This window comes from Panthera uncia, assembly GCF_023721935.1.
Source record: "Panthera uncia isolate 11264 chromosome A3 unlocalized genomic scaffold, Puncia_PCG_1.0 HiC_scaffold_12, whole genome shotgun sequence".
Classification (NCBI taxonomy): domain Eukaryota; kingdom Metazoa; phylum Chordata; class Mammalia; order Carnivora; family Felidae; genus Panthera; species Panthera uncia.
In genome coordinates, this window is record NW_026057579.1 from 1,224,988 (window position 1) to 1,250,790 (window position 25,803).

Below are 25,803 nucleotides of genomic sequence, written 5' to 3' on the forward strand. Positions count from 1 at the left end.
TTGGTTTTGTTTCCTAAACTCCACATATGAATGAAATCATATGGTACTTGTCTTTCTCTGGCTGACTTATTTTGCTTAGCATAATACACTCTAGCTCCATCCACGTCACTGCAAATGGCAAGGTTTCATTGTTTCTGACGGCTGAGTAATATTCCATTGTATATAGATACCACACCTTCTTTATGCATTCATAGTTGATGGATATTTGGGCTCTTTCCATAGTTTGGCTATTGTTGATAATGCTGCTATAAACATCAAAGGAAACAATCAACAAAATTAAAAAGCAGCCTATGGAATGGGAGAAGATATTTGCAAATGACATATCTGATAAAGGGTTAGTATCTAAAATCTACAAAGAACTTATCAAACTCAACACCCAAAAAAATAAATAATCCAGTGAAGAAATGGGAGGAAGACATGAATAGACATTTTTAAAAGGAAGACATCCAGATGGCTAACAGACACATGAAAAGATGCTCAACATCACTCATCATCATGGAAATACAAATCAAAAAAACCATGATGGGGGCACCTGGGTGGCTCAGTCAGTTAAGCGTCCGACTTTGGCTCGGGTCCTGATCTCATGGTTTGTGAGTTTGAGCCCCACATTGGGCTCTGTGCTGACAGCTCGGAGCCTGGAGCCTGCTTCGGATTCTGTGTTCCCCACCCCACCTCTGCCCTTCCCCTGTTCATGCTCTGTCTCTCTCTGTCTCAAAAATAAATAAACATTTAAAAAAAAATTTTGGGGGGCGCCTGGGTGGCTCAGTCAGTAAAGCAGCCGACTTCGGCTCAGGTCATGATCTCGCGGTCCGTGAGTTCGAGCCCCGCGTCGGGCTCTGTGCTGACAGTTCAGAGCCTGGAGCCTGTTTCAGATGCTGTGTCTCCCTCTCTCTGACCCTCCCCCGTTCATGCTCTGTCTCTCTCTGTCTCAAAAATAAATAAACGTTAAAAAAAAAAAATTAAAAAAAATTTTTTTTTGTAATAAAAAAATAATAAAAAAAAAGCAAAACCATGATGAGATACCATCTCACACCTGTCAGAATGGCTAACATTAACAACTCAGGGAACAACAGAAGTTGGCAAGGATGCACAGAAAGGGACTCTCCTGCACTGTTGGTGGGAATGCAAACTGGTGCAGCCACTCTGGAAAACAGTACGGAGATTCCTCAAAAAGTTAAAAATAGAACAACCCTGCGACCCAGCAACTGCACTACTAGGTCTTTATCCAAAGGACACACAAATACAGATTCAAAGGGGTACATGCACCCTGATGTTTACAGCAGCACTATCAACAACAACCAAACTAAGGAAAGAGCCTAAATAAACATTTAATAAGCACTTTCCATATACCAGGCGCTGGGAATATAAAGATAAAAAGACACAGCCCCGTTCTTCTTTAAATGAATAATCCAGCCAGGGAAGGCCAAAATACCTTCATACCCAAAATACCAAATAACGCCACGGTAGAGGGGAAGCAATACACCTGGAGCACCCCGAGCAAGGAACCGTCATCTCCGTCACAGGACATCAGGGAGGCTTCCCTGAGGAGATAATGTGTAAATGAGTCCCTAAAGGATGGGCAAGACTTCAGAGACAGAAGACAGGAACAGGCATCCAGATAGAAGAAATACCATGTGAAAATACCCACAGAGGCATGCTCTGGCCCGATCACAGGGGACCTGGCGAGAGCGGCAGATGTACCTAAGACAGAACCACAACCTCCACACTGGCCTTAAAGGAGGGGGTGCCAGGCAGCCCTACTTGGCTCTGGAGCAGGCTGGCCAGCTCACGATGGGAAGTGGGCTGAAGGCAGCTAAGGAGAGGTCACGGAGGTCACTGCAACCGAGCCAGAGCAGACCCCGTGAGGAGGGGGACGATCAAGAGACGTGAAGAAAGATGCCACACGGAATGTGGTGACTGAGCTGGCAGGGGCTGTTATTCTAGCACCCTGCCAGCTGAGGTCTGGCCTGCATAACAAATCCAGGCCAGTAATAGGAAGGAAAAAGAGCACGCAAGAGGGCTCTACGCAGTGCCACCACTCCACCATTCTCTGAGGGGACTTAATGGCAGAGGTGGGGGTACCCCTCAGATAAGGAGACCAGAGGGAATAAGACAGACACTGGAATAAATGGGGGAAAACTGCTTAGAGAACTGCCCCTCCTCTTTGGGTCCGTCTAAGCTCTAAGAAAACACCTTACATAAGAGCTCTCCAGTGGGGGGCCCCTGTGATTGCAAATTAGATGTGCAGAATATGTAAAGGAGAACAAGTCAGTGGCAATCCCATGAATACTACAAATAGCGCAAAATCTAGAAGGTACCTTTAAAAAATTTTTTTAATTTTTATTTATTTTTAAGAGAGAGAGACAGAGCATGAGCAGGGGATGGGCAGAGAGAGAGGGAAACAGAATCTGAAGCAGGCTCCAGGCTCTGAGCTGTCAGCACAGAGCTCATAGAAGGTACCTTTTTAATGGAAGATTTCCCTCTTGATCTAAAGGATATAAGTAGTAGGGATGAAGAAATAATATTTAACAGAACGGGAAAGTCAGTAGAAATAACAGTTAACAAAATCAACTCTGGGACCCAATGTAAATAGGCGCCAACATGAGGACCTTCCCTCAAGCCCTAGTGAAATGGGAAACGTAGGGGATGAGACGATGTGAAAGTGTGTGTGCAAATTCTGAAATTACCAAGATCCCACCCCCAAAAAGAAAGGGTTGGGATATGGGTTCCTAAGTCTTGAAATTATGAAGTGACATCATCAAACAAGACCTCAGCAATATTTCTCAGGGAGCAGCTGTCCAGGTGGATAGGGAAACAGAGGTCAAGGATTTGCTAGGTAGTTTATGTCATAATCCAGTATTCAGTAAGCCACGTCGTCCTAGAAGCAGCAAACTAGTCACATAAAACTCAAATCAGAAAGTGACCCCAGGGGCGCCTGTGTGACTCAGTAGGTTAAGCATCTGACGCTTGATTTCAGCTCAGGTCATGATCTCACAGTTCATAAAACCAAGCCCGGCTTCAGGGCTGTCAGTGCAGAGCCTGCTTGGGATTCTCTTTCTCCCTCTCTCTCTGCCCCTCCCTCACGAGCATGCAAGTTCTCTCTCTGTTTTTTTCTCCCCCTCTCAAAATAAATAAATAAACATATGAAAGAAAAGAAAAGAAAAGCAAAGCCTAAAATGGCCCTAGAAAAGGAACTGGAGGGACCACAATTGGGACCTGAAGTTTGACAGGCCCTGGCTGTTTTGAGACTGAAGGAGTGGGAACAGTCTTAGAGAAGAAAAAAGGAAAGTTTTGTTTGGGGCACTTTAAGCTCAGAGAAAGTTACATATGTTTGAACTCTTAAAACCAACAACAGGTATTTAGGTCTATAAGAGGCATGGCAAAAACACAGAATTTCCTTTTATAACCCAATCACATATCCCTTTTCCTCTTTGCTCCAAATATTTGGGAAATCATTATTTGGGCAAGCCCCAAAGAAGCATGCTGCCAATCATATAAGCAGCGTTTTTTTTTTTTTTAATGTTTATTCATTTTTTTGAGAGAGGGAGAGAGACAGGGCATGAATGGGGAAGAGGCAGAGAGATAGGGAGACACAGAATCCAAAGCAGGCTCCAGGCTCCAAGCTGTCAGCACAGCGCCCGACGTGGGGCTCAAACCATGAGATCATGACCTGAGCCGAAGCTGGATACTTAACTGACTGAGCCACCCAGGCAATCCTCATATAAGCAGGTTTTTAGGTTTTTTTTAATGTTTTATTTATTTTTTAGAGAGAGAAAGCATGAGCGGGGGAGGAGAAGAAAGAGAAGGGGACAGAGGATCCTAAGCAGGCTCCGTGCTGACAGCAGCAGCAGGCCGATATGGGGCTCGAACTCACATTTGATCATGTGAGATCATGACTTGAGCCAAAGTCAGAGGCTCAACCGACTGAGCCACCAGGCGCCCCTCATATAAGCAGTTTTAATCAAGCATGGAGTACGCGCCTGGGGCTACAGCAATGGCCAGACGGACACGGTCTCTTTTTCAAAAGGCTCTCATGATCTTATTTTAAAAATCAGACAAGTAGATCTATCACAAATGTAATTATTTTCATAGTATTTCTTTTAAATTTATTCTACATTGGACATGAGGGCTGTGTTACAAGATGTTTTAGATTTGAAAGTGTGCGTGCGTGTGTGTGTGTGTGTGTGTGTGTGTGTGTGTGTGTGTCTGGGAAGGGGTTAGGAAAGGTCCTCCCAGGAAGGAATGAGTAGAACTCGGTGGGCAGGCAGGTGTCACCTGAGCAGCAACAGCAGGCACGGAGGGGAAAATTTCGCATGGAGTGCCTGAAGGTCCAGCCCAGGAGGGAATAAGGTACCAAAAGAACCTAGAGAAAAGAAGCAGACCATGCCATGGCCTGCTGGAAATGGGAAATTTTTTATCCTGAGATAAAAAGAGCAACTGGGTGGGAAGCTAATTGGAACTGGATTTTGGAGAGACCTCTCTTGAGCCACACTGGAGATGGGGAAGTCCTCTTGTGCCCTGAGACCAGTTAGGAGCCTGCTGTGGAGACCCAGGGGAGTGACAATGGCCTGCAGGGGAACACGCCAACCTGGACAGGGAACACGACCATCTCAGCCACCTCGGATGACCTTTCCAAGAATTTCCACAGGAGTTGTTCTCAAGCATGCGGCAGGAACACACTATGTGCTGCAAAGGGAGGGATGCATTTGCCTCCTTGCCACCTCCAGGTCAGACTGCCTGAGTCAGAATGTCCCCTAGACACTTTCCCCAGACTCTGTCCCCTACACTTTATTAGTTTCTTAACCCCTCTGAGCCTCAACATCCTCATTTGTAAAATGGGGACAATAACAATACCAAACTCACATGGCTTTTGTGAAAATTAAATTAGCTGTACATATAATGACATATACATAAAAAAATGACTATATATATATATATATATATATATATATATATGTCTAGTCTAGAGCAGGTGACAATAAAGTGAGTCAGTATAGCATTTATCTTTTCTTCTGACCTATCTATGTGTTGTAGCATGTGGGTTTGTTAGGAGGGGAGTGGGTTTACCAAGCTTTTCACAAAAAGCCCACTCCTCCTTTGCCAGCCACTGAACACTGCCAGATTCCTACGATCCTAGATTTCCTTGGCAGAAAACTGAACCCCACCACCACAGTTAGCCCTGACTGTCCCCTTTATCAAGACAAATCAGCTCAATGTTTAAAACAGGCTAAGATCCAGAGCTGTGCTGTCCAGTACAGTTGCCACTAGCCACATGTGGCTGTTAAGTACTTCAAATGTGGCCAAACCAAATTGAGATGTGCTCTATATAAGATACACACCAGGCTTTAAAGACCGAGTATGAACACAAAAATTTAAATTGCTCATTAACAATTTTTAGATTAATTTCAGAATATACTGGACATACTGGGTTAACTAAAATATATTATTAAAATTAATTTCACCTTTTTTTTTAAAGTTTCCTTCCTTCTAATTTGTTGGATTCATTTTAATTGCTATGTTCCTAATGTCTTAATTTAGCTAATTAAATCATTAATTTTTGCTATTTTTCTTGTTAATATGAGCATTTAAGACTGTACCTAATAGTTAGTTTAAGTGTATAAGTCATCCTACAACTTTTGACATATATGTTTATTATTATCACTTATCTCTCAAGCCTAAATATTTTTAAATTCAAATTTTCACTTTTTTTTCCAAAATAGCATTTAAAACTGATATAATTTAGTTGCACTGTGGCCAGAGAACTTGTTCTGTATGATACTGGTTATTTTAAACATGTTAGAACTTATTTCATGACCAGGTGTATACTCAATTTTTGTAAAAGTACAATCTTCATTTGTGGGACCATGTTTTCTACATAAACAGTTGGATCAAGCTTATTGTTTGCTGGAATAACCCTTTAGTGGTTTTCAGTCAGCTTATTCTATCAGTTACTGAAAGATGTATGCTAAAATCTCTCTCACTTTGGTGGCAGATTTGTCAACTTTTTTTTTTTATTCTTCTGTCACTTTTTACTTTACATTGTTTGAAGCTGTGTTATTAGGTGCATAACAGTTTAGAAGTTCTTATATTCCTCATAAATTGCAACTTCGATACAACTGTTTCTTTTCAACTTTTTAAATGTAGCTACTAGAAAATTTTAAATTATGTGTGGCTTGAGTTACAGTTCCACTGGACTAGAGAAAGGATAAGCAAGAAGCCTACACCAACCACCAAGTCCTGGAAAACTAAGGACTTGACTGCAGAAAATAACAAGCGAAGGGAGGAGAGTATTGGGAGCCCTGTTAAAGGACCATACTCTCTTCCTCTCTTGCCACTAGAGTCTAAATAGGAAATGAGACCAAGATGTTTGTCAGAAGCAGAAAGGAGGTGAAGAACAAGATAGAAGAGGATAAAAAAGCAGAAGCTGAGGGGCGCCTGGGTGGCTCAGTCGGTTTAATGTCCAACTCTTGATTTCTTCAGCTCAGGTCATGATCTCACGATTCGTGAGACTGAGCCCTGCGGCAGGCCCTGTGTTGCCACGATGAATGGAGCCTGCTTGGGACTCTCTGCCCCTCCCCAGCTCATGCTCTCTTTCTCACTCTCAAAAACAAACAAATAAATACACATTTAAAAAAAAAAAAAAAAAGGCAGAAGCTGAGAAAAGCTCTCAGGCCAGGGAAGAAGGAACTCTATACATATCATAGAACAACGACTTCTGTGAACTCAATATATTTAAGCCTTTAATCATGAAAATGACACTTGGTATTAAAAATAGCCTTAATGTCCAAAAGATAGAACCACTATTCCATTAAAGCAGACCTTTTTTATTTATTTTTATCAATTTTCCCTCTTTGAATTAATCAAATCATACCATATGATACTTAACTATTATGATTTTAGATACTTAAATTAATCCTGGATGTTTTTTCCATGCCAGAGGAAGAGAACAAAAATATCTTGTACGGCCTTAGAGGACTAACCTAGACTTGTGCTTTTCCTCAATGACATGAGATAATTCTTAACAGAAATGCAGAAGCACAGAGAAGGTAGATCAGAGAAGTAGAAACAAGTATAGAAAGTACCAGGCACCTGGGTGGCTCAGTCAGTTAAGCATATGACCTCAGCTCAGGTCATGATCTCACGGTTGGTGGGTTCAAGTCCCGTGTCTGGCTCTTTGCTGACAGCTCAGAGCCTGAAGCTGGCTTCAGATTCTGTCTCCCTCTCTCTCTCTGCCCCTCCCATGCTCACTCTCTTTCTCTCTCTCTCTCAAAAACAAATGAACATTAAAAAAAAAAAGGAGCTAAAAAAATATAGAAAGTATAATGTTTAGAAAGCAAAAGGGAGGAGAGGTTCCCAGAAGTGCTTGCAGGGAACTAGGAGCTGAGATAAGTTAAAGCAGTTTGGCCAGAGAAACTCTTCCCTGACAACAGAACTCTTGGGTTGCCCACAGCTCGGCCTGTGCTGCTGCGTGACTTGGGAGACCGGGGCATGGAGCTGACTGCACTTGCCAAGAGAATATGGGGCATGGGGCACAGCCAGATAGAAACTGATCATGACTCCTGGTAAGACTCCTGCCTGTCTCCTTGGTGAAAACTTGGTGTTGCCCTCATCAGCTAGTAGTAAGGAGGTACTATTATAAAACTAATACTACACTAATAAAAATTAACTACTAATTACCATATAATAACCATATGATGACCACACTAATAACAACGTAGTTATTAAAAAATTGGAATAACATGGCTTTGCCTGCAGCTCCCAAAGCTGAGTATACACATGCCCATTACCCAGCAATCACACACCTACCATACCACCATCAGAAATGCATACGTACGTATACCAAAGATGGGTACGAGCACAGTCACAGCAACATTATGTGCAATAGCCAAATGCTGGAAACTGCCCAAATGTCCATCAACAGTGCACAAATATGTGATATATTAATCACCCAAAGGCCAAATCAGCACTGAGAGGAAGCACACTACAGCAAGAGGCAGCGTCACGAGTGAATCTCAGAAACCTAACTCATTAGGAAAGATGTCGGATACTGCAGGATCCATTTATACACGCATGGAACTGTCAGGTGTGGTGGGTTGCCCCCAGGGAGGTAGGGACTGGAAGGGAGCACATGGGGAGCTCCTGCTTCTTGATCTGAGTGCGTGGGTGTGTTCAGTTTGGAAAACTTGTGAACAGTACACTTACAGCGTGTCTACTTTTCTAGTATATGTGCTATACTTTAAAAAGAAAGAAGGAAAGAAAAAGCTGTCCAGGTAAGACAAGCCTGGAAGTGTCTTTGTACCCTCTAACCTCATTGTTCCCCCACTCCCTTACACTTCTTCCTTGCTCCCCCTCTGCAGGTGTGCTTAAGCTGGTTCTCTCTCCCTGAGGAGCCCCACACGTCGCTATCCACTATCCATATTTACGGCTTCTTCCCACACCAGGCTGGTGATTTGCAACCCCTCCCCATTTTGGATGCCTTTGCTAATTTAGGCCTTTCACACTGATTCAGCCCTTGCTTCTCCTTTCTCTGCAGTTAGGAAGTTTGTACCATCACTGTATATCTTCCCAGCTGTTTTATTTCTGCCAAGGCTGCCCAGCTAGACTTAAAATCATGGAGCATGCCCTCTGGGAATGATCTCAACCCTCCACAGGCAGTTCAGATTAATTTGTTCCTCATGAACCAGAAGGGTGTGGAAGGTGAGTTTTAATCCTCCCAGGAACTCCTGGCTCCCAGACATGCCCCTTCGGCCCCCAGCACCTGGATGGACTCCCACAGAGAGCTCTAAACCTTTTTTATTATAGTCTGTTCACCTCCCAAGAGCCAACTTGCTAGATAAACTCCCCTCACTGCTGCCAAACAGCATGGGACTAACTTGGCCATCTGGGCCAAAATTATAAACATTTTCAAAATAGGTAACCATAAAATGACTTTTTAGAATATACGCCTGTTGGCCCTCTCACACTTCCATCAACTCCCTCATACCTTCCCATCTCACTCATTTCTTTTCTGGCTTAGAGGAAGAAATGGCTGCTAATCACAAATAAGGTCCATTTCATCTTACAGAAACAGCAGCACTCACATAATGGACAGACATGGAACAAGAACCATGACATCTTGGTTATAGTGCTCTGGCAGTTCACAGCACTCTCTCCTGTCTAAGCATGTGTTGGAATTTAGGTGATCCTGGCTCTAAGACTAGAAATGTAAGACATTCTTCTAAACTGTCCAGCTTTCCGGATTACACAAGTGAAACCACAACCCATCATGTTTTTGAGTCTGTGCCCCTTCACTCAACAGACATGAATTCCTCTTCCTCACAGTTTCAGGACACGCATCCCTCTGTGGAAGAGGATTAGCAGTTATAAAACAAGAGGAGACTGAGGCTAAACACCAGAGGGCAGGAGATGAGTCTTCTTCCTCTTTGTAACCCCAGTACTGAGCTGGGTGCTTGGCACCACAAGCAGGCAAGTCAAGGATGAGAAACGCAGCACATAAAACTATTTTCTCTTTTAAAAGAGCGATCCATAATTAAGCAAAGGCCACCTACACGAATTAAGACATGAGAACATAAAATTCATCTTTCAAGTCAGCTGATTTGTAGGACCCCTTTAACGGGTAAACACATTATTCGGTCGGAACCACTGAACCAGAGGCCTGAAAGGGACCACAGCCATCAGCAGCAGCTCAAGCCTCCCAGTAGCGACCAGGAAACAGAGCCCCACAAGGGGATATGTATTGGCCAAGGTCACCCAGCTGGTGTGGGGTGGGGACAAGACCCCGCCTCTCCCTATTAGCCCGGCACCTCTGAGAGATGCTCTCCAAAATCCTTGAGTTATTTACACACTAAAGGCGTATAATGAATGCATGCCTATGTCAAGTCACTGCTTACAATTCAGAGGAAAGCAAACGGTCACCAAAACGTGTCTCTTTCGTAGGGCTGGCTGCAGAGGGGGGCAAGGAAGGTCACTGGCGAATTTCTACGTACAGACGCCACACATCCCGCCTTATGGAAGGATGCAAAGGGCAGTTTTGGGAGCTGCTAGTTACACTGCAGAGGGTCCCCCAATCCCGTCCCAGGGAAATGAGTTAACTCGGCTCTGCTGGCTCGGAAGCTTCCAGGAATGAATTAAACCCCGAGCCGCTGCGGAACACCGGGGGAGAAAGGGCCACTGCGGCTGGACTCGACAACCTGGCGGTTCACCCCTGAGCCTCCACACTTGCGTGGGCCGCGGCGCCCCCTGCCCGGTCGACGCGGCCCGGAGCCACGACTCCCAGCCCGCGCCCCCGCGAGGCGCGTCCAGGGGCGCCGTGCCCTGGGAGCCGCCCGCGGGGCCGGGGAGGAGCCGCCAAGCCCCAGCCAGGCAGGGTTAGGGACTGATGGCCACCGCCGCCCCCAGCCCGCGGGCCCCGCTACGCCGAGAAGGGGGCTGCGCCACTTACCTCGGCCGGCAGGTGCCGCCGCCGCCGCCGCCGCCTCCGTTCGCAGCTGCAGGGGACGCCGCTCCGCGCCGCCGGCCGCCTTCGTCCGCATGCTAGGGAGGGGGCGCCGGCCGGCCTCCAGTCCAGGGCCCCGCGCCCCCGCCCGCCCCCGGCGCAGCGCTCGCGCCCATTCAGCACCAGACTGCCCGCTCCCCCGCGCGGATGCGGAGGAGGGACGCGGGCGGGGCCGAGCATCACGAGGACAAGAGAGACCAATCGGAGCTCGCGAGGGGGGGGGTCCCGCGGCGGCCTCGCCCCCGGGACGCGCAACGCCTCCACCCACTGTGGTTCGGGGAGCCGGGCGCCTTCGGCAGGTCGTACCGGGGACAGTGGGCCCCCACAGCCCTCTTGAACTCTACGTGCAGTTAGGCGGTGGAGGGAACAAAAGGTGCATTTGGACTTGTTACAGGCTTTTACTGCGCAGAGGACTGGTAGATGCGGAGTCGGTGAATGAAGGGGCTTTTCGTAGTCACGTGCTTTACTTGCCTGCACAACCCCCCGCAGGGCGACCACTGTTCAGAGTTCCTTGGGTCGTGAGACCTTGAGAGCTGCAGGAGGGCAGCCTGGGCGTGGGGGAGCGGGGAGGACTTGCAGAACATCTTTATTTTTGTTACACGTGTCCGAGAAAAGGTTAGTAGTGCTGATTACCTATTGGTATCAATGGGTAATTGAGGCCCGGAAAGCATAAGTGAGGTACCTAATTCATTGGGACATCTGGTGGCAGAGCTGGGATCAGAACCTGCGCTTGGAGTCCCCCTTTCCATATCTCAGGAGTCTCCCTTGAATCTGGAAAAGAAATGTCATACAGACTTTTAAAGCATAAATATTCGTGAATCCCCAAATTCAAGAATTAAAAGGAGTTTAAAGCGCTGATATGTTATTTCTTTAGAACACCCAAGGGTGTATAATGCGTCTGCAACATTTCTGTGCCTTGGGACTTGTTGACTCCTCAGTGAACTCATTGGTCTGCTTTCAGAATTTCCTTTTAGGTTACAGATACAGTGCATTGCAGTCATGTGCCTGTGATACCGGTTCTGGTTTAAAACGGAAGATCCTAGAAACTAAGCCAAATATATTTGTGAAAACTTAGAATTTTGTCGATCTTTTTTGCAACAGTTTGTACAGGGGTTGCAAAGCACCAGAGTTTGGCAGTGTCTGTGTTCTTTCCCCAGTGGGGGCAGGGGGTGCTGGAAAAAAATGTTGTATCTGGGTAACAAAGGTCAGGAGGGAAATCTTGGAAAGGAAGGGGGGGGGGACCCTGTTGTCATACTTTCCAAAGGGATTTTGCCATAAAAATGTTCCCAAGTTATTCTAAGGTGAGAATACTGGAGCATTTTGAAAATATTAGAGGAAAAGCTGTCACTGGGAGATCTAAATCCAGTGGAGTGGCCAAGGCTGGCCAGGCAGAGCAGCTGATGGGGTCAGGGACAGCTGCAGGGAGAATGCTGAGCACCTCACCACTTCTCTCTTGGAGACCTGCCCAAGGCCAGCCTGCTTGGTCAGACACTTTACCTCTCTTTGCCTTAACTGCTCTTTCCCTTTCTCCCAGATACTCCTTGTCTGAAAAATGCTGTGAGAGCATTAAGGTTGGACATAAGGATCAGCCTTCCGGCTTGGAGGACTGGGTGCAAGGTGGGTGTGACAAAGAAAAGGAGCTCAAAACTGCCTCCTGTTCCAGCCTAACCGGACCACTGGTAAGCTTACCCTGCACCCGCTGCCTCATTCACCCCATTCACATTTGGTGGGAAGAGAAGCTGACTTGTGGGACAAGACAAGCCCTGACCTAAAACACCCTTTTTACTAGCTGCAGAGCCTCCGCTACTGTTCTGGATAGAGACAGAGATCCTCAAACCGTAAATTAGGATCAGCCCCTCGACCTCAAAGCCTTACCTGGAATCTCTTCAAGTCAGAGGCTGGTCTCAGAAAAGCTCAGGACCCTGACTAGCACAGTGGCCAAACTGTTGGTAAATCTGGGACAGCTACCACGATTTTACAATTCTTTAGTTCCTTATGTTCATTACTTAGGTCATTCTAATAGCAGGCATTGTGGTTACCCCAACATTCATTCCACCCTTCCCTTCTGTGATGCAACATGTGGTTTAGGTAAGATTGCCCCACTCTTAGCTCTGTGAGCGGGCTCTGATTGGTCTAGGTGAGCAGTTCTCAAACTATGGTCCATGGACCCCTAGGGGTCCCTGAGGACCTTTCAGGGAATCTCTGAAGTCAAAGTTATTTCATAATTATCTAATACATAGTTTGCCTTTCGCATTGATGGTGCAAAGGCAAAGGTGTGCAAAACTACTGGTGCCTTCACAAATCAGGGTAGTGGCACCAAACTGTACTAATAGCCTTCATTACCGCACTAATGGTAAAAAAACAAAAACAAAAACACAAAAACTTTTAATTAAAAAAAATGCAGTGTCATTTAAGAATGGTCTTGATGGAGCAATACATATTACTAAATTTATTAAAATCTCAACCCTTGAGCACATATCTTTTTAATATTTTATATAACAAAATGGGAAAGGCACATAAAACCCTTCCACTGCAAACCAGAGCCTGGTGGTTGTCTAAGGGAGAGCACGTGTGCAGCCACAAGCTGAACTGGCTGGTTTGGGTTTTTTGGGGTTTTTTTTGTTTTTTGGTTTTTTTCATGCAACACCATTTTCACTTGAGAAAGCAACTGACAAATTATGGTTATTTCAACTTGATTATTTGGTAGACATTTCCTTGACAATCAGTTAAGTGAGCCTGTCTCTTCAAGGAAAACAATGGACTATTTGTTGGGCCAATGATGAAAAAATTCCAGCTTTCAAAAGAAATTTAGAATTTTGGAAAACTTATTATCACCCTGAGACAGGTTCTCAATATTTAAGGACTTTTCTGATGTGACGAATGGTGATGTTAACAAATGTGACTTGGGGATATTGGGTCATGTATAATGTGCCAACATTTACAAGACCTGCATTTACTCAGTGAATCAGTGTTTTCCAAATCGCTAATGCATGATGTTACAAAATCACACGTGGGTAAAAAATGAATTCTAAATGCAAGGCAGACAATGGATTTTAATTTGACAGTATGAAAAGTTTATAGATAAGGTTTTCAATTTCACAATGCAACAAACCTTTAAGGAATTACCTCTTGTAGAATTTTGGTATAGTACCAAAAAAGATACCCTTTAAAAGCTATCGGGGCACCTGGGTGGCTCAGTTAAGTGTCCAACCTCAGTTAAGTGTGAAACCTCTTGGTTTCGGTTCAGGTCATGATCTCACAGTTGGTAAGACTGAGCCCTGTGTGGGGCTCTGCACTGACAGCATGGAACCTGCTTGGGATTCTCACTCTTCTTCTCTCTCTGCCCCTCCCCCATGCGTGCTCTCTCTCTCGCTCTCAAAATAAATAAAATAAACTTCAAAAAAGATCTATCAAAATACTCCTCCCTTTTCTAATTACATATTGATGTGAACCAGATTTTCTTCATGTACTTTAACCAGAACAATTTGCAACAGATTGAATACAGAAGCAGATATGAAAATCCAGCTGTCTTCTATTAAACCAGACGTAAAGGGACTTGCAAATTAAAAATAAAGGGGGAAAAAAGCCATTTTTCTCACCATCTTTTTGTTTTGGAAAACATAGTTGTGTTGTTTTGTTTTTTTGGGGGGGCTATTAGTACTTTTTAAAACATAATTATTTTTTAACTTGTTAAAACATGTAATTTATTTTTATGATTTATTTTATTAATTTAAATTAAATTACATTTAATTTCTAATTTGTCAAATATCAATAGATTAAACCTCCATTAAAAAGATTCTTTAGGATCCTCAGTAATTTTTAGGAGTGTAAAGGGTCCTAAGACCAGAGTTTGAGACCTGCTGGTCCAAACCACCCAGAGAGATCCCATCCTCCTTGCCCCTAAGATTGATTCATGGGCGGCCATCAGAACAGACTGATCCAGTCAGAGAAAACCTTAGGTATTTGTTGGATGGTGGGAGAGAGATGCTCTCATCTCCTGCTAGACAGGAGTCAGGCAATAAGTAGCCTTAGTAGCCACTGATAAGGCAGCCATTTTAGGCAACAAGAAGAATTTACCTTAGAAGAGAATCATGCTGAGGGAAGCAAAGACAGAGGTTAGAAAGAAACCATTGCCTTTATGACATTTTTGAGCTACTAGATCAAACCAGCCCTGCAGCCCATCCTACCTGTATATACTCCAGTTTAATGAGCCAGTGAAGTCTCCGGTGGGTTGAACTAGCCAGCCTCAGGTGCCCCCTTGATGCATTGTATATCTGTTTATGAATATTTTTACCTAAATAGGTGCCCAGGGCCTCAAGGTAGCATACTTTCTAGGGTTTATTCATTCATGAATAAACTTTTTCATCATGTCATCAGTACAGGTTAGTGAAGGCAGAGCAGGGTCTGGGGGAAAAGGGACCTGACACAGACAAGTGGGGTCAAAAGTGCCAACAATACTTTGGAGAGCAATGAGGAACAGAGGCATCTGATCTTGAACAGCAAAGTGGTAGCAGATTTTAACTTTCTTTTGCTTTTATGCATTTCTCAAATTGGACAACACAAGCATGTATTGCTCTTCTTTGAGGAAAAAATAGAACGATATTATTTTTAATAGCCCTTGAATAGGGGCACAGGCTCAGAGAGCAGGTTGGCACCAGGATATGGCAAGAGAAGTCTTGGGCTAAAATTGGGCTAGCAGGGAAGGAAGATCAGGGAGGCAGACGGGCCCGGAAAACAAACTTCCTTTCATTTACAGTTTTGCCAACAGCCAACCTCAAAGATTCAAGGGGATGAGCAAGAATCTCCAAGGGTTAAGGAATCATTAATTATGCCTCCGTCAAAGCTGTTGGAATATATGCAGCTCAGAGAGAGAGATTGAGAGAGACCAACACTAGATTTAGGTCAATACTAGAAAAGGCTTGAGAGATATCACATTAAGTGAAAACAAAAAAGGGGACACAGACTGCATGCAAACTTCTATTATGTGGCGAAAAAAAAAAAAAAGGTGAGAAGAGCGCTTGGAAAAAGAAAACAGTTGTGGCATTAGAGTAGCAGGATCATGAGTAATCTTTTTTTCCTTTGTAAGAGATGTCCTTTCATGTTGTTATAATGTTGTTTTTTACAATAAATAAAACTGAAGGGAGTCATTGGTTCAAATTACTGAGGTCTCCGAGGCTTTTCCAGATGGCCTGTTTCTTTTCGCCTGCCAAATGGCTCTCATCTGACACCAAGACAGGAGCTGTGCCTTCCCTAGGGCCTGGCATCTTCGAAGCTGTTAGGGGTGATGCCGATGTGACTATTTTGTAGGTGGCCAGAAGGAAAGGAGAGAGGGCAGTTGTAGCAGCCAAGACTGAGGCTGTGTGTGAGGCAGGGGCCGGGGGAGTGGGGGTCAGGGATCCCTACTCCTCTACCATCGGCTGGTTTGGGGGGGTTCCCTCCCAAGTATTGTCTTTGTATTTTTCTCTTGGTGAACTTCACCTGCTGTTTGGCTCCCATCCTCATCCTTCTGAGACGTTGTCCCTCCCTCAGTCCCCAGGGGCTGGAGCGCAGCTGCGGCCAACAGAATGCAGACCGGCTGCTGCCCTAAAGCACAAAGGAAGTCAATCCCTTGAGGTTTTTCTAGGAATGTTTCCTGTGAGCAATCACGGGAAAAGCAGGAGTAAAACAAACAAGGGAAACATCAGGGAAAGGCTGTCTGTTGACAGGGTGGCTTAGGTTGAGAAAACAGTTCCACACGGACACATATTCAGGCACATGTGCAGGCTCTCATTCCATCCTTCCTTCACCCATTGCACAAACATGTGCCAAGGGCCTATTATGTGCCAGGTATTGTGTGAAGTGCTGTACAAAAATGATTTCATTTTATCTTCATAACAGCCCTTTGAAGTAGGGTCTTCTTACCCCCATATCTTACATAAGGAAGTTGAGGCTTGTAGAAACTTAGGGAAATGAAAAAGTCAAAGTTCACATGGCTAAGAAGTAGCAAAGCTGGGATTGAACCCTGGCCATCATACGCTGGAGTTGACCTAAGAAACGGTCCTTTCTCTGAAGGTCAAATGGTCTAACTGGAGAGAAAGACACTTTAAAACAGATGAACAAGCAAAACCAGTAACACAAGGAGATATAACAGAAGGACTATTAAGAGTCCTGAGAGCATGGCGGGCGGGGGTGAGGAGGAGGGCCACTGGCTGGACCGGCCTCAGAGCTCAAGGACACATCTTGGAGGGGTGAAAATTGAATTTGGCTTTGAAGTATAAGGTGGGTATATTAGTTTAGGGCTGTGTTCATTTTCTACTGCTGTGTAGGGGCGCCTGGGTGGCGCAGTCGGTTAAGCGTCCGACTTCAGCCAGGTCACGATCTCGCGGTCCGTGAGTTCGAGCCCCGCGTCAGGCTCTGGGCTGATGGCTCGGAGCCTGGAGCCTGTTTCCGATTCTGTGTCTCCCTCTCTCTCTGCCCCTCCCCCGTTCATGCTCTGTCTCTCTCTGTCCCAAAAATAAATAAAAAACGTTGAAAAAAAAAATTAAAAAAAAAAAAAAAAACTTGCCACAAATTTAGCAGATTAAAACAACTCAAACTGTCTCACAGTTTAAGTCCAGTTACTGTGTAACTGAATTCTCTGCTCAGGGTCTCACGTGACGGAAATCAAGGTGTGGGCCAGGGCTGTGGTTCTCAAGTGGGCTCAGAGTGTTCACTCAAGCTCACCGGTTTGTGGCAGAATTTCTTCCCTTGCAGTTACCGGATTGAGGTCCTTGGGGTTTTTTACAAGCTGTTGGCCCCAAATCACCACCCTCAGCTCCTTGGGGCTGCCCATGGTTTCTTGCCATGTGGCCCCATAGAAAGTTCTTAACACAGATATTTGCTTTCTTCCAGGCCAGCCAGAGCACAGCTGTATGACTTTCTCTTCTACTACCAATAGACGAAACTTTCTGCTTTCCAAAACCTCATGTGATTAAGTCAGACCCACTCACCCAGTAATTTCCTTATTTTAAGATCAACTGGCTTAGGACATTAATTACATCTGAAAAATGTCTTCGCAGCAACATTAGCTTAGTGTTCAATTGAATATAGTGTTCAAGTAGCATCCATCAGAGGCTAGTGATTTGGGGAACCATCTTGGAATTCTGCCTACCATAATAAGATTTAGCAAATGGGGAAGGTGAGGAAGATCAGTCTAGAAAGAGGTAACAGGATGAGCGAGGATTCTGGGAGACTGTTGGAAAATGATAGGAAAGTGAGCGCCATGTTTGCAACAACATGGAAGGGTGGATTCTGGCAAAATCTGCCAAGTCAAAAATCCCTGAGATGCTGGGGAAACTATTAAAAGCATGTTTTACATCAAGGCTGAGATGGCAGGAATGGGAGGACATCCCTCAGAGGCAGAAGCAATGAGAGAGTGGGAATCCAGAGAAGTGAGTCAGAGCCAGACTTTACCTTGGAGTCCCCATTAATTCTGGCCAAATGGACCACAGAGATAGTAGACAAAGTTAGACTGAAGCAAAACGTCAGAGTACATTGGAAATCCTTATGAATACCCAGAACCTTCAAGTGATGGAAACTTTAGTGGATGTTGTCAGATCTTGCTCCCCAAGGGAAAGAGTGGCATATGTGCCATAGACTATTACTTGCCTGAAGATATCTGATTTTAGTTCAGGGTGAAGCCAAAAGAAAAACAAAAGTTCCCCCTGAGAATTTCTGACCAAAAGCCTGTCCTTATGCCAATTTGGGGCTAGAATTCATACCACCTTTGTGACCAAAATCCTTTTAAAAGGGTCTTGGGTTGGTAGTTCTCTTAGGCACCTATAAGCAGCAGATCACTTCCAGCTTAGACCTGAATCTAAGCCTAAGACAGTTCCCACAAAGTTCCAAGGAGTTTGAGTTTGTAATTTTTTTTTTTTTTTTTTTTTTAAGAGAGCGAGCAAGCAAGTGCCCGAGCGGGGGAGAGGGGCACAAAGAGAGAGAGAATCTTAAGCAGGCTCCATGCTCAGCACGGAGCCCAACATAAGGCTCGATCCCACAACACTGGGGTCCTCGTGACCTGAGCTGAAATCAAGAGTCAGATGCTCAACCGACTGAGCCGCTCAGGCACCCCTGAGTTTGCAATTTACATCTGCTTTCTAAGGCCTTCTTCATCTCTTTTGTTGAGTTCTTCAGCTCTAGAACTTCTGCGTAGTTCTTTTTTTTTTTTTATATAATCTCAAACTATTTGGTAAAGAATTCCTTCTGTTTATTCATTGTATCTCTGAGTTCCCTGAAATACCTTTCTGAGTTTTCTTGTATTCATCGATTTTCTTCATAATAGATGTTTTGAGTTCTTTCTCAGTTTGCAATATCCCATGCCGTTGAGTTCAGTTGCTGGAGAATTATCATTTTCTTTGCATGATGCCATATTATTGTGATTTTTCAGCATTTGATGAAATGAGTTTGCAACTTAAAATACCACATATGGAAACAAGCCACTATTCATAAGTCAGCAGAAAAAAATGAAATAAGGACTCAGACCCATCACACTGGCAAAGTAGAATTTGAAGATTCAAAATACCAAATAAGTTTGTTCAGTGTTTACAGAAATAAAAGGAGGTATTGAAAGTGAAAGTACTAGGAGCTAAAAGAAGTAGATTATTGATAATAATAACTCAGAAACAGGTAACACAATAAGAGAGAAGTAAAGATATAATGAGCATCAATTGAAAGATCGATACGAAGAAATTAGTCAAAATACAGCACCAAGATAAAAAAGTTCTATCTAGAAAAACTAAATAAGATTAAGAGACTGGTGGACAGAATGGTAAATCAAAGGTCTGGCACATGCCTAGTCAGATTTCCAGAAAGAAAGAAAAAATCGGGGAGATGATATAGGGGCAATCACTGAAGAGATAATGGCTAAAAAAATGTTCAGAATTGATGAAAAACATAGTCCCACAATTCAGGAACCCCAACATACGATAAGCAGGAACATTAACAGAAATCCGAGATGCATTACAGTGAAGCTGCAGAATGCTAGAGACAAAAAGAAAATCTCCTAAGCAGTCAGAGAGAAAAGACAGATTCTTTATAGAGAGACAGCAATGACACTGAAAGTCGCCAGAAGACAGGGGAAGCATATCTGCAAAGTTCTGGGGGAAAATAACTGTTCACCTAGAAGTGTATAATCTTACAAGAACAGAGGCACAATAAAAGCATTTTCTGACAACAGAAATTGATGGATATCCCCTACATAATGGAATTCCTGAGGGATGTACATTGAAGAGAAGGCAAATGATCTTGGAAGATCTCAGATGCCGGAAGGAGAGTAGGAATCAAAGACACGAGTGAAAGAGTTAAAAGTGAAACTTGATTCTGAGAAAACAACCACCTGAATGCATAAAGCCATGAGAATCATTCATGTGTACCCTATGATTGGGAGAAAAATGTGTGTAGAGGAGCAATGGGAGATTAGATTGGGACCAGAGTTTGTAAGATTTGCCAGCCAAAAGTGTTTGGACTTTATTCTTCTAGCAGGAGGAAGATATGAAGGGTTTGTTTTTTTTTTTTAATTAAAAAAAGGATAAGATGGGATGCCTGGGGGCAGGACCAAGCAGGTGAGACAGATGTGTGAGGGAGGCTGGGTGTGAGACATAAGAAGTCTATGGGGACTATGCAGCTGGAAAGTCCTATCTAAAGGGGACAGTCACTGCTCCGCTCTTTCCCACTGCTGCCATGTGGGAATCGAGCAGCCTGTGTTGCTAGATCGTTAGAGTCTTCCAGAGCAGCTAGAAATCTGGGGGTTGGGTTAGTTTTGTATTTCTAAGTTTTTAAAATTTAGCTACAAATTCATTTTTTTTTCTTTAGAAAATTGCATCACAAAATGTATGGTGACACAAAACTTCCACATGGAGGGCCTGAGGGTTTGTGACGTCTGGACTGATAAAAGTGATGATGTGGAAACACTAATACCGAAGCATGTGCAAGGTCAACTTGAGAAGTTGGTCCCAGCTCTGCTGCCTCTTCAAAAGTTATCCTGTCCTGTCAGGTTTGGTTTTGTTTCTTTACTCAGGGATGCTCTCATATTACCAATGAGGCTGTGAAGTTTTTACAGGTGGGGACCTTATCTTCTCTGAACATGCCACAAGATAGAGCACATGGCCTGGCTTTCAGAGGGTAGGATAAACAACGTGGTAAGAAATTAGCGTCCTTCTTCCCGCTCCCCTAAATCTCATTCTCAAAAGAATCGGAAGTATCATTCCTCCCTGCACGCCCTCAGGATTGCTGTACCCTAGGGATTTGGGTTTCCCTTGCCCAACCTGGAGTTGATGGCCTCCTAGAGAAGCTGAGACCTTTACCCAGTTCCCCTAAAATGCCCTAGGAGGTAAAGAACCTTCTAAAGAAATGCCTGAAGATGGCCATGTACTGACCACTAAATGCCACAGCTGGGCAGGAAACTAGAGGTCCTGTGGTCAAGCCCATGGCTGGCCTGTATGTGATGAGGGCATCTCTGTGAGCCCTGGAGTCTAGAACCAGACATAAAGGTAAATGGTAACAACAGCACCAACATGGGCAGAGGAGGAGGCCCTTGACCTATTTTCCTGTACCATATAAGGTCTAGAGTTCTTCTACTATCACCTGGAAGGAGGAGGGAAATTCCAACAGTGGCTAATGTCAACCATAGCCAATCATAGAGCAATCATGCTCTAAATGAACATACCATGTCAAAAACGGGTCAAGAAATGGAACATTGCTGACCTTCCCGAAGCCTGCCTTGTGGTTCCTTCTGGTCACTACCCTCACCTTCCTTCTATGATGGTAGCCACTCTTCTGACCTCCACCCCTTAGATTTGTTTAGCTAGTCTTGGAACTTTACATAAAAGAAATCTACAGTACGGATTCTTTGTATCTGGTTTCCTTCACTCACGTTGGGTTTGGGAACTTCATCTATCTTGCTGCATGAGACTTAGATGTGTTCATTTTCATTGCTGCATAGTATGGAAATATCACAGTTTTTAAAATCCCCTTGATGGAGGGGTGCCTGGGTGGCTCAGTGGGTTGAGCATCTGACCCATGGTTTCAGCTCAGGTCATGATCCCAGAGTGGTGAGAATCAGAATTTCCTGAAGTTCAGTTTCACAAATGCCATCTTTGTGATTTTTGCCATATTCCTGCACCACCCGTACTACCACTTAATATTTTTCTTTCAACTGTCTAACTTTTAACATTTAAAGATCCGCTTTAGCCTTACCCTAAAAAAATGACAGCTGTGAACTCACAGCTTTGATGTGTGGCTACCTTGCTTTTGTTACGCATTAAAATATGCATATAACTCTTCAAATAAATTGGTCAGTTGGCTACCTATGTGAGATATTCTCTGTTGCCTCCTCCTGCTCCTTTCCCAGCCCTGCTCTGTGTGGGAAGCTGACCTCCACAGACTGCCTCAGCCGGCTCTCTTGCCCTCTGCCTTTGCGTGTGTCTGGCTGAGAGGCACTGGAGGGTGGCTAGAGGACAGGGTATTTCTCCCTATCCCAGCTGGCAGTTGGCTCCATTCTCTATCGAAGGCTACAGGTCTGGTCAGGCAGCCCTCTCTCACAGCCAATAGTTTTATCTCCTTGCCTCTCCAGATGTTTCAGATCCCTGGCATTTTACCAATCCTTGGTTCCTTTCCTTGTGCCTATCCCTTTATAAATGATCCCTTACTAAGCCTCCTTCAACTCCCCACCCCCCACCCCCCCACCCCCCGCCCCCATCATGGGACCATCTGTTTCCTGCTAGGAGAGATGTGGTGTCAAATACCACCAATGGCAAGCATCCACTCCTGTTCTATACAGGTATTAGCTGAGACCCAGGAAGGGACTCACTTATCCAAGGTCCCCCCTACTGTGAGTGCCAGAGCTAGGAATGGTCTCCCTGGTTCAATGCATTTCTCACCGTGGATGCTACTCCTAGGGAAGAAACTAGTCAGGTCTAACAGTGTCCAAGTGTTCAATATTGTAAGTCCTCTTTCTAAGCCTCTCTCTCTTCCCTTCCCTGTCCTAATCCTTTTTTTTTTTTTAATGGGCCCCGGATCTAACTAGATCACAGCTGGCTTATTTCCTGACATATGCCATGCATCAGCCCTCCCAGAGCCCGCATCTTTATTCAAACACACCTGCATTTCACTTCTCTCCTTTAGTCATGAATCCTTCCCAGGAGAGGCCCAAAGGCCTGACCCACACATCTCTTCCTCTATGAGCCTGCTGTGTAAACTTTTCCCCTCTGTCCAGAAATGATCATGCTTCCCCTACTCTCCCCTAGCTCTACCTTAGCACTGGCCCAAGTGGTAACAAGTTGTGTGTGTGTTTCTTTGACCACACTGTGACCGCTTCTCTGAATGATCACGTGGAACCCCTTTGTATCATCAGCACCCACCCCTGAGCCTGACTCGGATCAGCCCCTCACAGCGCTGTGTTGAATTAAATTGCATTCACTAGGCCATCAAGAACATTAAAGCATGAAAGATGTTCCAATGGGTCACAGAAGAATTCCTGTCTCACTGATTTTTAATGGTTATTTATTTTAAAATGATATGCTGGAGATGTGGTCTGAGTTGAGGGTGGGGTCAGGGGTGGCTCTTCGCAGTCTCTTATTCTTCCCCTCTGAGGCATGTTGGAAAGGGATGAAGAAGTGGCCATCCAGTTTCATTATGGGTCATGGTTCTCCAGCGAAGGTCCTTAGGTAAGAGGTATTGGGCCTATATCCTGCTGAGTGGGTATGCATACGCTGTGTGCATGAGAGAGAATGGAAGGGGGCTCTCAGAGTGCTCTTTGAATCCCCAAAGGGGCCCAGCTCCAAAGAGCACTTTGGCCTTGAATGTAAAGGAGGTCTTGCTGATGTCCACGCCCGAGGTCAAGTTAAAGCCCCTATTAATTATAAATTGTCCCTTCTCCTGGGTCTTTCCTCTCTGCGTGGATCTCCCATGGAGGCTTTAGGGAGGGTAGCTTTGGCCTCAAGAGGCAGCTTATCTAGGATCTGGGAGTTCAAATCCAGAGTTTGGCCACGTCCTTGTTTCTTTCAGACATAGTTCCTATGAGCATCTGCCCAGGGCCTGAGCTTGCAAGGCAGGTCTATTGTGGAGACAATCCAGCTCCTATACCAAGAAGGGCCTCCGTGTTTACCACTGACCATGGGCTCACCAATAAGTGAGTCAACTCCCAGCTTTGAGCACCTCAGCAACCTTGAACCATGAGCTAGGGTGGGCACATGTTGTCAGGACAGACTTCCTCAAAGGGGCCAAGCTCTTACACAGCGATCTTCCCTCTTGCAGGGAAATCTGGAGGTTGTACTTATCATAGAGCTGGTTCTCCAGGGGAGCAAAGAATCAGGATGGAGGACTGGGTTTGCAATTGATGGGTAGTAGCCTGGTGTTTGCTGCGCACTATTCTCTTCTCCTCTTTATTCTGCCTCACACGGAGCTGAGGGAAGAGGCCTTGACAATGGGTAGAAGTTAGGGGATCCTGACTGTGGCTTCAACCCTAGCCAGTGGTTGTATACCCAAAGGAGCTTCCTGGTTCTTGTTCTCTCAGGCCGTCTGGATACCCTCCCCTCTGCACATTACCCTGGCATACTGCCCACACCTGGGCTGTCACAGCCCCCACCCCACCATGCACACCCAGGAAGGGGCCCCAAACTGGACGTTGGGAGCCCTGAGTGCAACTTTCACTTCTGCCAACAACAAGCACCCATGTATTCTTGGGCAAGTCCCTTCACCTCTCTGTAAGAGAGTGATATAATAATCCTGTAAGGCCCTCAAGTGTTACTTGGAGGATTAAGATAATGGGTAAGAAGGTCTTCAACGGACTCTGAAGTGCGATTAGCATTTATTATTATTTATTATTATTAACCTGTTCCTTCCTTGGAGCCCTGCTAAGTGAACCAAAGTATGAATGGTTAGTAATGAACTTTTAGTTTCTCTTTCCAGACAATTATTTGCACTTGTAACCAAGATGCTGCATGCCTACATTCAGAGAAAAGAGTAGGGAATAAATCCCAAGTTCGCAGGCATGCAGGAGAAGAGCACCCTCTGAGCAGGATGTCCTGCTTCCTTTACCAGATACTTTACTGGCATCACCAACTCCCCTCATGAGAGGTTGGACATTGTCATCTACGTCAGGGAAGTCTTTGTGCAGAAGGCTGAAGGGAGAAGAATTTCCAAAGACAAACACTTGCTGGGAAAACCAACTTCCCAAACTTCCTTCGTTTGTCAGTCGCTTGGTACCCAGTTGATGCGTCCATGAGACTGTTTTCAGCTGAAAACACCACAGCATTGGGAAAGGGAAAGAAATCTTTGCCAAATTCCCATGTTATGCTGGTTAAGGAGGAGAAACCTGCCAAAAAGTTTCCTAACGTTTGAAGGCCCCTGTCCTGTTTAAGGTGTTTGTTTTCATCCGGATAGGTTGGTGGCTGCTTTCTTTCTCTCTTGCTCAACTCTTCCTCCTGCGTTCCATCAGAGTTCTTGTTTCCCATCCAAAGGGCTCCACCCCTTTTCCAGCAATTTCCGTTTTCTAACCCTCCATCTCCTCCTCCTCCTGTGCATACGGACACGGGTTCATCTGAGAGTTTCCCAGTTGGTCTTGGTGCGACCTTCCATCACCTCTCACAGTGTCTGGCTCCTGAACGAATTCTTCCTTCGGTCTAACTCAGTTCTAGACGTCACTCTCCTGTTTCCAGACTCTCCTCAGACTCCTCATTATCTACCAAATTAACTTCCATCCCCTACAGCTGGCCTTGGTTAGCTCCGTCGTTCCCATTCTCCTCAGTGCCTTTCTCAAACACCTGTTGGGCCCAGACAGCCTTTATGAGCCTCCTCTATTTTTCCCTTATCTCTGCCTGCCCTACTCCCTGGCCCCGTGCCCTACTCACACCACTCTTCAAAACCTCTCCACAGCCTGTCTCTGCACATTTGTTATACCATTCCTTCCACCCAGAGTTCTTTAATTTACTCTTCACAGGCACCGCCCCTAACAGCCCATCTCAGTGGCACTTCCTCATTAGCCAAGCAAGCATGTGCTCATATGGTAGGGGTTCTGGGCAGGCTGTTTACCAAGGGGCCCTCAAGCTGCTGGCCATGTCTTTAGATTTTTCCTCTTGGGCTACTCAGACTCCCCAGAGAGGAATCTTCCAGGCTCTTGCCTGGAGGGTGGGGTCAGGCTGCTAGTGTGTTTAAGCCCCAAGTGGCAAAAGGTGCTAGGAGTCCTTAAGTTTAAAAAATGAATGGCATCTGGGCACCTGGGTGGTTCAGTCAGTTAAGCATCCACATCCACGTGGAGCCTGCTTGGGATTCTCTCTCTCCCTCTCCCCCCCCCC

The 25,803-nt window shown here is 45.1% G+C and overlaps 1 protein-coding gene and 1 long non-coding RNA gene across 6 annotated transcripts in view; one reads left to right on the top strand and one right to left on the bottom strand.

Annotated features, from left to right (window-relative positions):
* ST3GAL5 (ST3 beta-galactoside alpha-2,3-sialyltransferase 5) overlaps positions 1–10,652 on the bottom strand; it is a 51,069-nt gene extending 40,417 nt beyond the window's left edge. For 2 of the 5 annotated variants that reach the window (XM_049652094.1, XM_049652091.1), the window contains exon 1: positions 10,442–10,643. In XM_049652094.1, the coding sequence (XP_049508051.1) occupies positions 10,442–10,532 (91 nt within the window). In that variant the 5' untranslated portion in view covers positions 10,533–10,643. Of the gene's footprint in view, positions 1–10,441 lie in introns of all 5 variants that reach the window. The other 3 variants (XM_049652097.1, XM_049652093.1, XM_049652095.1) reach the window with 2 other exon arrangements.
* A 128-nt stretch (positions 10,653–10,780) lies between these two features.
* Positions 10,781–22,047, top strand: LOC125937414 (uncharacterized). Its single transcript, XR_007462376.1, has 3 exons — positions 10,781–10,868; positions 12,030–12,174; positions 20,324–22,047. It is a non-coding gene; the product is annotated as an uncharacterized LOC125937414 (long non-coding RNA).
* The last annotated feature ends 3,756 nt before the right edge of the window (positions 22,048–25,803 follow it).